Source organism: Entelurus aequoreus, linkage group LG01 (genome assembly GCF_033978785.1).
Source record: "Entelurus aequoreus isolate RoL-2023_Sb linkage group LG01, RoL_Eaeq_v1.1, whole genome shotgun sequence".
In the NCBI taxonomy this organism is placed as follows: Eukaryota; Metazoa; Chordata; class Actinopteri; order Syngnathiformes; family Syngnathidae; genus Entelurus; species Entelurus aequoreus.
The window spans coordinates 18,371,951-18,385,841 of record NC_084731.1 but is presented as its reverse complement, the minus strand read 5'-3'; the positions used below and the strand labels follow the sequence as shown (position 1 = coordinate 18,385,841).

The 13,891-nt window shown below is 39.2% G+C and overlaps 1 protein-coding gene across 10 annotated transcripts in view; it reads right to left on the bottom strand.

Moving 5' to 3' along the window:
• The window catches only part of plekha6 (pleckstrin homology domain containing, family A member 6), a 196,677-nt gene that overhangs the window by 19,495 nt on the left and 163,291 nt on the right, over nt 1-13,891 (bottom strand). For 9 of the 10 annotated variants that reach the window (XM_062045055.1, XM_062045028.1, XM_062045046.1 and 6 more), the window contains 9 exons: nt 8,212-8,280; nt 7,662-7,742; nt 6,224-6,373; nt 6,000-6,095; nt 5,730-5,844; nt 5,508-5,647; nt 4,015-4,182; nt 1,543-1,618; nt 1,198-1,289 (listed from right to left, as the gene is read on the bottom strand). In XM_062045055.1, coding sequence (XP_061901039.1) covers nt 1,198-1,289; nt 1,543-1,618; nt 4,015-4,182; nt 5,508-5,647; nt 5,730-5,844; nt 6,000-6,095; nt 6,224-6,373; nt 7,662-7,742; nt 8,212-8,280 — 987 coding nt within the window. The remainder of the gene's footprint in view (nt 1-1,197; nt 1,290-1,542; nt 1,619-4,014; nt 4,183-5,507; nt 5,648-5,729; nt 5,845-5,999; nt 6,096-6,223; nt 6,374-7,661; nt 7,743-8,211; nt 8,281-13,891) is intronic. The other variant, XM_062045084.1, reaches the window with a different exon arrangement.

Here is a 13,891-nt window from a genome sequence, read left to right as displayed (position 1 = left end):
TTGACCAATGGTGACTTATTTTGCAGTCATACTCCGGAAAAAAATGGGGAATGATACCCAGGCTATGGGATTAGTTTGTTATAACGTATAATGTTTAGCTGTGTGATACAAAAACTAGGACAATAAATCGGCAAAAATCTCAGCAAAAATGTAATCGTACAATTAATGAGTCAAACAAAAACCGAAGCAAGTTTTTCCGTGAACATTTAAAAAAAAAACTTCCGGGGCCAAGCAGACACCACCTTTGTACCTTGCGACGAGTTCTTTCTTAATTTCAATCGTGTTTTTTTTTTTGCCCAGTGGTGACTTATTTCGCAGTCGTACTCCGAAAAATAAAGCACAGAGACGTGCTGAGATTCTGTCTTTGGGCATTTGATTCTGGGGAATGATACGCAGGCAATGGGATTAGTTTGTTATAACGTGTAATGTATAGCTGTGTGATAACCAAGGAGGTACACAAAAACCTGGACAATAAATCGGCAAAAATGTCAGCAAAAATGTAATCGTACAATAAATGAGTCAAACAAAAATCCAAGCAAGTTTTCCCGTGAAAATTTTTCAAAAATCATCGGGGGCCAAGCAGACACCACCCTTGTACTTTGCGACGAGTTCTTTCTTAAATTCAATATTTATTTTTTTGCCTAATGGTGACTTATTTCGCAGTCATACTCCAAAAAATAAAGTACAGAGACATGCTGAGATACTGTGTTTGGGCATTTGATTCTGGGGAATGATATGCAGGCAATAGGATTAGTTTGTTATAACGCGCAATGTTTAGCTGTGTGATAACCAAGGCGGTATAAAAAAACAAGGACAATAAATTAGCAAAAATGTAATTTTACAATAAATGAGTCAAACAAAAACCGAAGCACCACTGGACTGGTTGCCTTATTTCTCTTGGTGCTTCTGTCATGGTCAATTGATATTTGAATGAATGAAGTAAACTCAAAACACTGAGAAAGTTAATAGAAAGGTGCTACAGTATAAAATCTAATAGATAAATCCATTAACCCATTTCATTTGGCCTTGATATTTGAACCCTCAATTGTGAGTAAAGTCCGTACAAAAAAATACTGAAGCATCGTCAAGATTTATCATTAACTGCAAGACTATTTGGTCATGTAGGTATCGTATTGTTTCTAATTTAACCCAAAGTAAAACATTGCTTTTGCTTGCTGGTGGTTTTTGTTGACATACCCTAGAAATCCCGTTCGAGACGCCGCCGTGATTCCAGGGCACTCGGTGCGAGTCTTCAGCGGGTGACTTGGCTCTTGGAGGGACAATCCCAACTGATAGCAGATCAGGTCAACACCGTGGGAATGAAGAGGGAGATCACAATGAAAGTTGCTAATCATTCTCGGCAGAACAAACACAGTTCTAAATTAGATTAGAGGTTTTCTTTCATCTACTATTCAAATGTCATAGGGCATGTTATAATCCCATGTCCCATGAGTTACTCTGTACCGACCACTGGATTATGTCCATCAGCTGAGTTAGTATGGTTATCACATGAACACTTCAATCGAACTTTTGTTGTTCTACCTTTATTCATGGTGGATTGCCTATCTGGGCCTGGTTCCAGCATGTCACTGATATTAGTCGGCTCTCCAAACCTAGCCTGGAAGACAGAGGGGACTAATAAACTTAAACCAACATGTTTTGTAGCACATAACATATCTGGTGGTAATTCTTTAACAGTGCATGGCATGGATGTCACCTGACAAGAGACTGATTACACCACTTTTGGGTTTTTTTCAGAAACAACCTCACGATTTGATTTGATTATTAAACGGTTAGAAAGATTATCACGATTATCGATGCATATTTTCTCCGTACAGGAGTCCCTTTTAGAGTTAATACTTATTTTAACTAAAAATTATGTGCTGTTTTCTCAGATTTCAGTTTTTACTTCCAAATTATTTTTTAAAAAAGCAGCCTTTTAAACACAATCCTTTACAAAAAAAACTCATTTTAAAGTGGAACTGCACTTTTTTGGTTCACAATCCTTATGAAACGCAAGAACACTAATGTATTTTTTTGTCGTTATGATTTGTAATAATCGACCACGGCTGTTTAGGTGAGAAACGCACTGCCCGCCACTGGGCTCAAAGGAGCCGGGACCAAACATTGGTGTTCTTCTGGCAACTGTGCACTTCAAATATATTTAGTTTTCGCAAAAGGACGTGCAATATTTCATAAAAGGAATAGCAACTTTTAAAGGCATGACAATGTTGCAGCATGACACTTACCTAAGTCCTAAATGCAAAAAAAACAACAAACAAACAAAAAACAGTGTTGATCAGCAGCGTGTTGGCTAATCTTCCACTAAGATACACTACCGTTCAAAAGTTTGGGATCACCCAAACAATTTTGTGGAATAGCCTTCATTTCTAAGAACAAGAATAGACTGTCAAGTTTCAGATGAAAGTTATCTTTTTCTGGCCATTTTGAGCGTTTAATTGACCCCACAAATGTGATGCTCCAGAAACTCAATCTGCTCAAAGGAAGGTCAGTTTTGTAGCTTCTGTAACGAGCTAAACTGTTTTCAGATGTGTGAACATGATTGCACAAGGGTTTTCTAATCATCAATTAGCCTTCTGAGCCAATGAGCAAACACATTGTACCATTAGAACACTGGAGTGATAGTTGCTGGAAATGGGCCTCTATACACCTATGTAGATATTGCACCAAAAACCAGACATTTGCAGCTACAATAGTCATTTACCACATTAGCAATGTATAGAGTGTATTTCTTTAAAATTAAGACTAGTTTAAAGTTATCTTCATTGAAATGTACAGTGCTTTTCCTTCAAAAATAAGGACATTTCAATGTGACCCCAAACTTTTGAACGGTAGTGTATACGGCTAAAATATGAAGCAATGGGTTAGAACGGGGGTTCAGCAACCCGCGGCTCTAGAGCCGCATGTGGCTCTTTAGCGCCGCCCTATTTGCTCCCTGGACATCTTTCAGAGATGTGAGAAAATGGAAAAGATGGTGAAAAAAATATATTTTTTGTTGTAATATATTTTCTGTAAGAGAACAAACATGTCACAAACATTTCTTATTGTTAGAAATCCCACTGTTTATGTTATACATGCTTCACTGACGAAAGTATTTGGCAAGCACCGTTTTGTCCTACTCATTTCAGCGAGCCTTGAACTCATCGTAGATTGTAGTTTGAATGACTCCGATGCTGCCACAGAAAGACGTGTTTTATGCCACTCCTTCTTTGTCTCATTTTGTCCACCAAATGTTGTATGCTGTGCGTGAATGCGCAAACGTGAGATTTGTTGATTTTATTGATTTTCTGGAGTGCTTATCAGGCATATTTGCAAGGTAATCGATGCTAACATGCTATTTGGGCTAGCTGTATGTACATATTGCATCATTATGCCTCGTTTGTAGGTACACTTGAGCTCATTTAATTTCCTTTACTTATGTCCTCTGTGTATTTCATTTATATTTGCATGTCTCATGAAACATTATGTGTATGTAATATTGGCTGCATTTCCCATAGTTGTTTGTGTGCCATGTTGTTCCAGACCATAGCAAACGTTACTCAGCTTGCAAAGATTGTGTTAAATCTATTCAAAGAAGACAACCTGCCGTTTCCTTAAACTTGGACACACACATCTATACATTTTGGCCATTCTGAGCCAGTAATTTCCAGAAGTTATCTCATCCTGGGAGAAGCCTCCATTTTACTAATGATTTTCAATGTTGCAAAAATGTGTCGAATAAAAATTAAATTGCAACATTTCTGTCAACAAAGGTTTGCGTCAGCCTTTGATAGTAGGCTACTATTTCTTTTTTTTTTTTTGCAGCTCCAGAAAAAATTTTGTTTTGTATTTTTGGTCCAATATGGCTCTTTCAACGTTTTGGGTTGCCGACCCCTGCGTTATAATGACTATAACATGCAAAACTGTAATGGATGGATTTGCTATTATGACCTATGAGGTTATGAGTGAAACTGGACAACTGAAGGTAAGACACGGGCAGAAACACCGAAATACCTTTCTGATGTGAGAATCTTCACCATCAAAGTACCCATCATCGATGCCCAAGCTTCGTAGCCAGGTGGTGCTGTCAAGGGGCAAGGGGGGAATAGAGGGGGGGAAGGTGTTGGAAGGTTCCAAGGGGAAATAGGACTTAGGGAGGGGCGGCCTTGGGGGTACGCTCTCCTAGATCACCAGAATGCCAGCAGACAGCAAGAGGATAAAAGGAGGGGGGAAATAGAAAGGGTTGAAGGAAGACAGTTTTGCGCATCAGGGGGAACCATGACAAGCATTGCAATGCAGAGCAGAAAAGGATCCTGGGATAGAATCTGGAAAGGGTGTCTCGTTCCAGGGGGTGAATAGCCACAAACCTGACTCTTAGTATAATTCTCACGATCTCCTTATTGTATTTGTTAACCATTCATTAAGAAATTATTATTCCGAGAAATCAATGTCCCATCCCGTGTACTGCAATTGGTATGTACTGTGTACCTAAGGTTACCTTGATTGTTGTTTTTTTTATTAATTAAATTATTCTTTGGGTTGAGTGTCATGTGCAGCCAATAAGTGGCAATGCCCAATAAAACAGCTAGAGCTTAATCGAAATAACAACATTTAGAATGAAATAATATTTACAGATGAGTCTGCATAAACACCTTATCTGAATGACTATTCATTGAATCAGATTGTGTTACCGCACAAATCCTTGGATCAGTGTTGAGTTTCCCGTGTTCGTAGGGTATATTGGACGTCTTTACTTCGACAGTAGCATTACAGGTTGAATGGGGCGGTTGCTGGCCGTGTTCTGTCTCAGTTTTACTCCTACAATAGGAAACTGAGGGTGGATAAAGGTCTGAACTGTGGCATGATGTCAACACATTTGTTTGGAAGATGTCCTGGAAAAGCAGGATGTGGGATTCCGGCATAGAAAAATGGTGGTTGTATGAAATGTTTCTGTGCGCATCGGGATATTCGACTGACAGAGAAGATTGGTGGATGGAATCAGGGAATACATCTTTTCTTAGGCCGACCGCTTGGCTGCAAAAATTTGAGGTTAACCAGCCGAAGTCTTGCAACTGCGTGTGGGTTTGGACCATGTCTGCATGCTGATTAGTATGAGAGCTCTGGCATTGTACTTGGAGAAAGTCAATATCTCTTGTTTTGATAGGGTTTATAAACTTGTTCAAGCCTGGGTGGTTTCTGCAAGCCATGCCGTGGTCTGTTTCCTCAACCACAGTATCCAATCCACCCAAAGACTCATTCAGACCTTGGGAAGCTATGACCGGCCGAGGAAAGGCGTTTTGGTTTTCACAACAAATGCTATTTGTCATTTGACTCGGCTCTCTATAACTGTTGGGTCTTAGTTGAGGTCTAAGTTCAATGTTGTCTTGGGGCATTACACATGATTTGGGACGAGGTTTAGGAATAGGCTTGGTTGTAGTGTATGAGAATGGGCTTGTGCTACGTGTTGAAAACGGGTTGGCCCCTTGCTGGGTATGTCCGGTGCTTACCTCCGGGCCCAGCTGTTTAGAGGGGGAGACCTGGGAGCCGGGCACTGGGGAGTAAGGGCTGAGAGGACTGGTGAGGCTTACTGAGCTGAGGGGACTGGCTGGACTATTGGTGCTAAAGGAGCCCATAGCACCACTGGCCACTGCAAAACAACAGAGCGATGCGAGAAGGAGGTTATGTAGACTCTCGCATATGTAATAAACATGATCCTTTTCAGACAATACCTCTGCTGTGCTTGGCTGTGTCAGTGCCTCTGGATGAGTGATTCTTATGCAGGCCCTCTAATACATCCTGGACTCTCCAAAACTCTTTCTGTATGTGCCTTCGAACCAATTCACTCTACAAAAAAATGTTAAGCATTTAATACTGTCTAATTACCAATACTGCATTACCATATTTATTTAGTTTATACTAAATTGCACTTAAAATTGCTGGAATATTATTGATAAAGAGGAAATACCTCAAATGTAAACTCATAAAGATGAACTCCTTACCTGCACCCCTGCATTGAGTTGTTCCCACAGATCTCCGTGAATGGCGTGGGCCTCATCCTCCAGGGCTTCAAATTCCATACGAGTGGTAGTTAAAGTCTGTAAGTAAATACATTTATGCCGATTGGACAATGACTTTACGACATAACAATTCTTTAGATTTTTCAAAAATTATTTCAAAACCAGTTACTGTCAACAAATAATTAGGTGAGTGAGATTTGTCTTACACTGGAGGCCTGCGAAAGCTCCCCTCTGATGTTGATGAGCTGGTTTTGTAGGGTTTCCTTTTTCATCTGTAGTTTTTCAATGGCCACAGGCTGGGTATGGTACTTCTCCATCTCCTGATGAGTTTTCACCAGCGCCTCCTCAAGGCTGTCCTGTAAACAGCAACACCAAAACAACAAGACGTGAACGAATAAATACCGTATTTACCGGACTATAAGGTGCAGTTAAAATCTTTTATTTTGTTCCTCAAAACTCAACAGTGCGCCTTATAACCCGGTGCTCCTAATGTACGGAATAATTCTGGTTTTGCTTACCGACTTCGAAGCAATTTTATTTGGTACATGGTGTAATGATAAATGTGACCAGTAGATGGCAGTCAAACATAAGCGATACGCATAGACTGCACTATGATGGCAATATGACTCAAGTAAACAACACCAACATTTTATATGTTCCATTGAAAATATAGAACATTACACACGGCTCTCATAAATCCATCAAAATGTTTTAGTAGGACTTTGGTAAGCTATGAAGCCGCACCGCTTCATGGATTGTACAGTGCTTCAACATACGAGTATTATTATGGTGTGTGTATAAGGTAAGACATATTATCTGGCGTTTTGTTTCGCAACATTATGCAAAAGCTTTTCTTACCTTCTGGTACCTGCTGATCTGTATTTGGGATCTGCATAAGTCCTGAAAAATTGTGCGGTCCGCCTTTGTAGTTTCTCTATCTTCTTGTTATGGGACATTCATCCTCCGCTGTTGCCATTTTTAATATAAAGTAGTGTAAAGTTCTTACTTATATCTGTCAGTAAACTCACTATGAAAGCGCTAAAACATACCGGTGTAGTGAGTTTACATTATTCACCCAAGGAACTTTAGTTATTAGAGAGTTACGGTCGGACGGTTTTTCCGGTGTTGACGTTTCCGGATGAGGAGATGCTGCTCCGTTATTGATTGAAGTAAAGTCTGAATGTCCTTAAAACAGTTAGCTCCACCTTTTGACACTTCTTCCACTCTCGTCCTTGCACGCTACACCGCTACAACAAAGATGGCGGAGAAAAGGTGAGCCACGTAAATAAGACCGTCCACAAAACGGCGCATCCGGAAGAGACGCTCAGAAAGCTACTTGAAGATGGTCTGTAGAACATCATCTATGCAACATTTTGACCAAAGAACCACCATTACATGTTCTGTAAACCACAAGGAAGTGTTTTACATTTAGAAAAACAATGATAATATGACTCCTTTAATGCGCCTTATAATCCGGTGCGCTTTATATATGAAAAAAGCTCAAAAACAGACCATTCATCGGCAGTGCGCCTTATAACCGCCTTATGGTCTTAATGGCTTTAGTATGAAAAGAGTAAAGATGTCATCAAAAACCAACAGAGAGTTGTGGCTAAAACCTAAATGCTTTAAAGTAACAGATCTTACCTTGTCCATTCTCAGTCTGTGGACCACAGCTTCGTGATCTTTCACGATTCTGTTCTGTTCACACAGCCGACCCAAGAGTTTCTGTGTGAGCCAATAAATAATATACATAAATATACAAACAGTGTAAACAGAGAATCACAAAAAGTGTACAGGGTTAAGTAATTGTAACTAGAGTCAGAGCTCTGAGCTGTCCACGGTACATTCATTCATCATCATACCCGTTCTTTAACTCTGCGTGAACATTCAAAGCAAGATCCATCTACGCATGATTTAGTTTTTTCACGCGATCCACAAACAACCCTGACCTCAACCCATTTGAACACATTTGAGATAAGCTGGAACAGAGACGTCTTGTCTGACATCAATGGCCTCTGACCTTGGGAATGTGCCTATGGCTAAATGCACATCACTTCTCCCAGGCACAATCCATAATTTGCAAAAAAAATATTTCAAAAAGAGCTGGGAATTAACCCCAGGTAGGTTTAACAATACTTTTGCAGTTCAGGGGACATAACATCTACTTTTAAATGTGTGTGTAAAAGTGCCTTACGCTTGTCTCGATCTCATTGAGCTTCAGTGTAGGGTGTAACTGTCTGTAGACATCATGAAAAGGGGGCACCTGTCAAAACAAAGAAGAAACTAACTTATTAATTGTCAAAAGGAAACAATAGCTCAGTTGAAAAAGGTGAGGTGCTGTGCAAATATGCAGTTCCTTCAGAAGTTTACATAGACCCATCATGGTGAGTCAATGTCATCAATTTTGGACCCTTGGAGATGAATTTGAATCATTTTGTGTCTCAGGTAGAAGGAATCCTCAACGATTTTTAAAAGGAAGTTTTCGAATTGCATATGTTCTCTAATTTATATACAGGTTCAAATATGTATCACCTTTTCTAACACTCGGTTAAATATCCCTTAGCAAGTTCCCCACACACTATTTGTCTGGTATTATTTTGACCACATTTCTTCTTGGCAGATCTGGTAGAGTTCATTTAAATGGGTTGGTTTCGCGGCAGAAACCAGGGTTTTGAGCAAAGTCCACCAATTTCCAATAGGGTTGAGGATGGAGTTTTGAAAATAGGCTAATCCAGATCCTTCATTGCAGCCTACGAATCAAGATTGGTTTTAACCTGTGTTTGGACTCATTGTCACGATCGAACTCCCAGCTGTGCGAAATAGCTCGATCTCTCTTTAATCTGACCGCAGAACATTTGTCCAAAAGGAATCTGCCGTGTGCAGCTACAAATTTTAGTCGAGCTTGAATGTGTCAATTGTGTCAAAATGGGACATCTTTTTATGTTTTTATATTTTTATGGGGACGGCGTGGCGAACGAAGTTGGTAGAGTGGCCGTGCCAGCAATCGGAGGGTTGCTGGTTACTGGGGTTCAATCCCCACCTTCTACCATCCTAGTCACGTCCGTTGTGTCCCTGGGCAAGACACTTCACCCTTGCTCCTGATGGCTTCTGGTTAGCGCCTTGCATGGCAGCTCCCGCCATCAGTGTGTGAATGTGTGTGTGAATGGGTGAATGTGGAAATACTGTCAAAGCGCTTTGAGTACCTTGAAGGTAGAAAAGCGCTATACAAGTATAACCCCCATCCATCCATTTTCTACCGCTTATTCCCTTCGGGGTCGCGGGGGGCGCTGGAGCCTATCTCAGCTACAATCGGGCGAAAGGACAAGTCGCCACCTCATCGCAAGTATAACCCATTTATATTTATTTATCATTTATGTTGGTGTCATGATCTGTGGCCTGGATTATGTTTTGTTAGTTTTGGACTCTTTTAGTTCCTGTTTGCGCTCCCTTGTTTGTTTAGTTACCATGGCGACTTGTTAGTTTCACCTGCCTCATGTGTTCGGGACACGCACCTGCTCTAGTCAAGAGACTATTATTTAAGCCAGTTAGTCGTCCTGGCGTCATTCTGTCATAAATGGGGGGTCGCAACTTACTGCGAGGTTTGTTCTCCCAGGAAGCAAAAGGACTATTCCGGACAGGACTTGAAGGTAGGAACATATTTATTAATTAATTAATCCTAAACAGGACAAAAGACAGAAACTAAAACAAAAGGAAAGTGTGCCGATTGCACGAGAGGCTAAGGAACATAAAACTTAACGCAGGAAACATACGCTAACATTTAGCCTGAACTATGGACATGGAACAAACAAAACTTACTGTGGCATGAAACAAATAACTAGCAAAAAACTTGGAATAGGACATGGAACGAGCAGCATGCTCTTTTCATGCCACAGTTTCATGCTTAGTTCATGCTGCTCGTTCCATGTCCTATTCCAAGTTTTTTGCAAGTTATTTGTTTCATGCCACAGTAAGTTTTGTTTGTTCCATGTCCATAGTTCAGGCTAAGTGTTAGTGTATGTTTCCTGCGTTAAGTTTTATGTTCCTTAGCCTCTCGTGCAATCAGCACACTTTCCTTTGGTTTTAGTTCCTGTCTATTGTCCTGTTCAGCATTAATTAATTAATAAATACTGTATGTTCCTACCTTCAAGTCCTGTCCGGAATAGTCCGTTTGCTTCCTGGGAGAACAAACCTCGCAGTAAGTTGCGACCCCCACCCCCATTATGACAGAATGACGCCAGGATGACTAACTGGCAAAGACAGGCTTAAATAATAGCCTCTTGATTAGAGCAAGTGCGTGTCCCGAACACATGAGGCAGGTGAAACTAATAAGTTGCCATAGTAACTAAACAAACAAGGGAGCGCAAACAGGAACTAAAAGAGTCCAAAACTAACAAAACATAATCCAGACCACAGATCATGACAGTTGGCGCCCTTTCAGTCACACTGGGGATCCAACAGCTTCCGGTTCATGGCAGGTTTGAGCATTGGTGGTTCTTGGGTTGTTCCTAAACGTCTTAACCTTATTTGAGGCTGACCGTATGGGTCTTCTTCTAAATAACGACACTTCTAAAAAAAATCTTGCAGTTACTGGTGTTGAAATTCGGGATAGGGCCGATCCCTTCCAGCCTCCGGTTCTGACACCACATCTCCGGGTCTAGTCAAAGTTGACCAGAGTCTCGGTTTAATGGCTACATCCTTATTTATAATCGAGAATTAACTTTCACCAGCTCAGGGGCGAGAGAGCAGAGTTTAAGTATAGCATGTGTAAGCAATATATAAGATAGGTACCTTTCCGTTATCAATGCGCCGTTAAAAGTAGGTCCTTAACGTTAGCGCCTATAATAACAATATAGCTAACACTTGGTTAATATTTCGATCACGAAATGTAAACGGAGTACTATTAGATGATTTTTTAGAGAGTTTAATTGGCGCGTTAGACTCAATGACATCATAGCTTCTGTTATTCCACTGTTAGCTGACTTTTATGAACGTTTATTTACGAGTTAAAATGTATTTATAAGAAGACATATGTGTCTGCAAAATTCCCCCAAAAAAGCACAGTTCCCCTTAAATATATATTTGTCTTGTCAAGTTAAAATACATTCTGGCCGCATATTATAAGATATACAGTACGTGATGTATGTACTGTATGCATTTGAACTTGTAAAATTCTGACACCAGGATTGTTAGTCCAGCCTGGGAAGAGAAAATTTTTACATAAATCAGGACCCAAGATGACATTCAAGCCCAATAAGAGTGTAGGCAAACTTCTGTGTGTACAAATACTGCAATGATGTGCTGAACTTAAACACAGACCCAAAGTACGTAACTATAATGTATACATAATGTATACATTTGATGTTGACAACGATCAAGGAAAAAAAGCACAACAAAAAAAATATTTCATTTATGATCATAACATTCCACTGATCTAATAGTTATCTTTTTTTTAAGATGATATGCCGAATGGAAATATAGGTGGAAGCTAAAATATCAGATGGTTATGAGAATGGATGGGCACAAGATGAACGCTCTCCCTGACCACCTGAGGGCACCACAGACTGTGGATGCTTTTAAAAAAGGCTTAAAAACCCTTCTTTTTAAAAACAGCCTTTTTTAAGATATATGCATACTAGTTCCAGCTATTTGGCTGTTCTAGTTTTTGTTTTGATTCATTTTTTATTATATTTTTATTTTTACTTTTTAATACACTGTAGCACTTTGAGGTTGTTTACTCAATGTAAAGTGCTTTTTACAAATAAAATCTATTATCTATTATTATGCATCTATATATCATTAAAAAATGCCACTGTCATTATTTTTTTTAATTTAGCCGTAAAACAAAACAAAACTACAGAATTTGTCACGAAAGTGAAAGTCTCTGTCTTTTTCCAAATAATACATCTGTGTAGTGTTTGCATGGCCGTACTAAACAAGCATAAACATTGAGAAGACAGTTACACTCATTATAACTGCAAATGACACAGAAGATTGTTATTGGTTTTGCCACCAATATTCATTTGCCATTTCTCCGTACTATAAGCAGTTTCTTTTTCCAACGCTTTGACTCCTTCGGTTTAGAAAATGGTGTGGCTAATTTATGGATTTTTTTTTTCGCTAATGGCCAAAATGTTTTGTATTTAACAAATATTTTTCATACCGACACCGGCAGACACACTTAAAAGGTGTTTTATTGTTTGTGCTGTGAAGCCATCTTTTGGATGAGTTCGCTCACTGCAGATGCTGCGAGTTGAAAATGTGCTTCCTGTTTTGGTCTTTGAACGGAAAATCCATCGCACTTCTGCTGGGAACGATACTTCTTTAATCCTTCTAAGCAACGTCTGTAAGTTTTACAATACAACTAAAACAATTCACACTTACTAAACCACAGGTGTCAAACCCAAGGCCCAGGGGCCAGATCTGGCCCGCCACATAATTTGATATGGCCCACAAAATGATAATAATATGCTTTTAATAAAGAATATTTTCATACTAAATATTTTGACAATCAAACGATACATGAACTGCTTTACATACATACCTTTTAAAATGTAATATCTAATAATGCGACAAAATGTTATATATTTTTTTGATAACAATAAGTACTTCAATATCAGCTTGACTGATGATTTTAAAGCAAGTTATCAAATTGTGCACTGTAAAAATGACAATAGACATAACGGTAAAATTCTGGCAACTGAGCTGCCAGTTTTTTTTACAAAAAAAAACTACTTTGGTACTGTTTGTGTTTACAGTAATACACTATAAAATCAAATCTAGATTTTACTGTAAAATAGTGGTACTGTTTTTCCATTCCATTTACAGTAATATTCCATAAAAAAAAAACACTGCAACTTTTACGATAAAATTCTGGTAGCCGAGCAAGTTATTTTTACACTAAAATCTATTTAGGTTTTTTTAAGGGAACGTAAAAAAAACGAATAATCAAATGCTATATCATGAGCCGACTCATGATATAGCATACTTATATGTATTTATATATATAAATACTTTATTTTTTAATCATATATTTACAAGTTGCCCTCTGAGGGGAGACAAAAAGTGGCCCCCAATGAAAACAAGTTTGACACCACTATACTAAACTGTCCCATGTCTGAAGTCTGTAGGAGTCTTTTCATGCATATTTGTATGTGCTATCTTTGTTAGCAATAACGTGTTGATATTATGAACTTTGTATTGTTTTAGTTTCGTAAGTGTAATCAAAACATCACTAACAATTTATTGAGTCTGTTTAGCTGATTGGAGAGCTAGCTTCCGCAGATCGTGGGTCCATGACGATGACTTCTGTTTTGTTTGATCAGCCGTTTTACTGCCATGTGACAGGCATTGTTTGTAAACAATTAAGGTATGTAAATAAACATTTACAGACTCTTTCATACCACCATATATCTGTGGCCTGTAGTCCGGTGCAAACATATTTACTTATTCTAAAATTTGGTGGGTGCAGCTTAAATACCGGGGCGCTCTATAGCCCGAAAAATACGGTTTAAGTCATGTACAGAATTATATGGATTGGAGAGCTAGTTTCCGCAGCTAGTGGGTCCATGACGATGACTTCTGTTTTGTTTGATCAGCCGTTTTACTGCCGTGTGACAGGCATCGTTTGTAAACAATTAAGGTATGTAAATAAACTTTTACAGACTCTTTCGTATCTGTGGCCTACAGTCCGGTGCAAACATATTTATTTATTCTAAAATTTGGTGGGTGCAGCTTAAATACCGGTGCGCTCTATAGCCCGAAAAATACGGTTTAAGTCATGTACAGAATTATATGGATTGGAGAGCTAGCTTTCTCAGCTAGTGGGTCCATGACGATGACTTCTGTTTTGTTTGATCAGCTGTTTTACTGCCGTG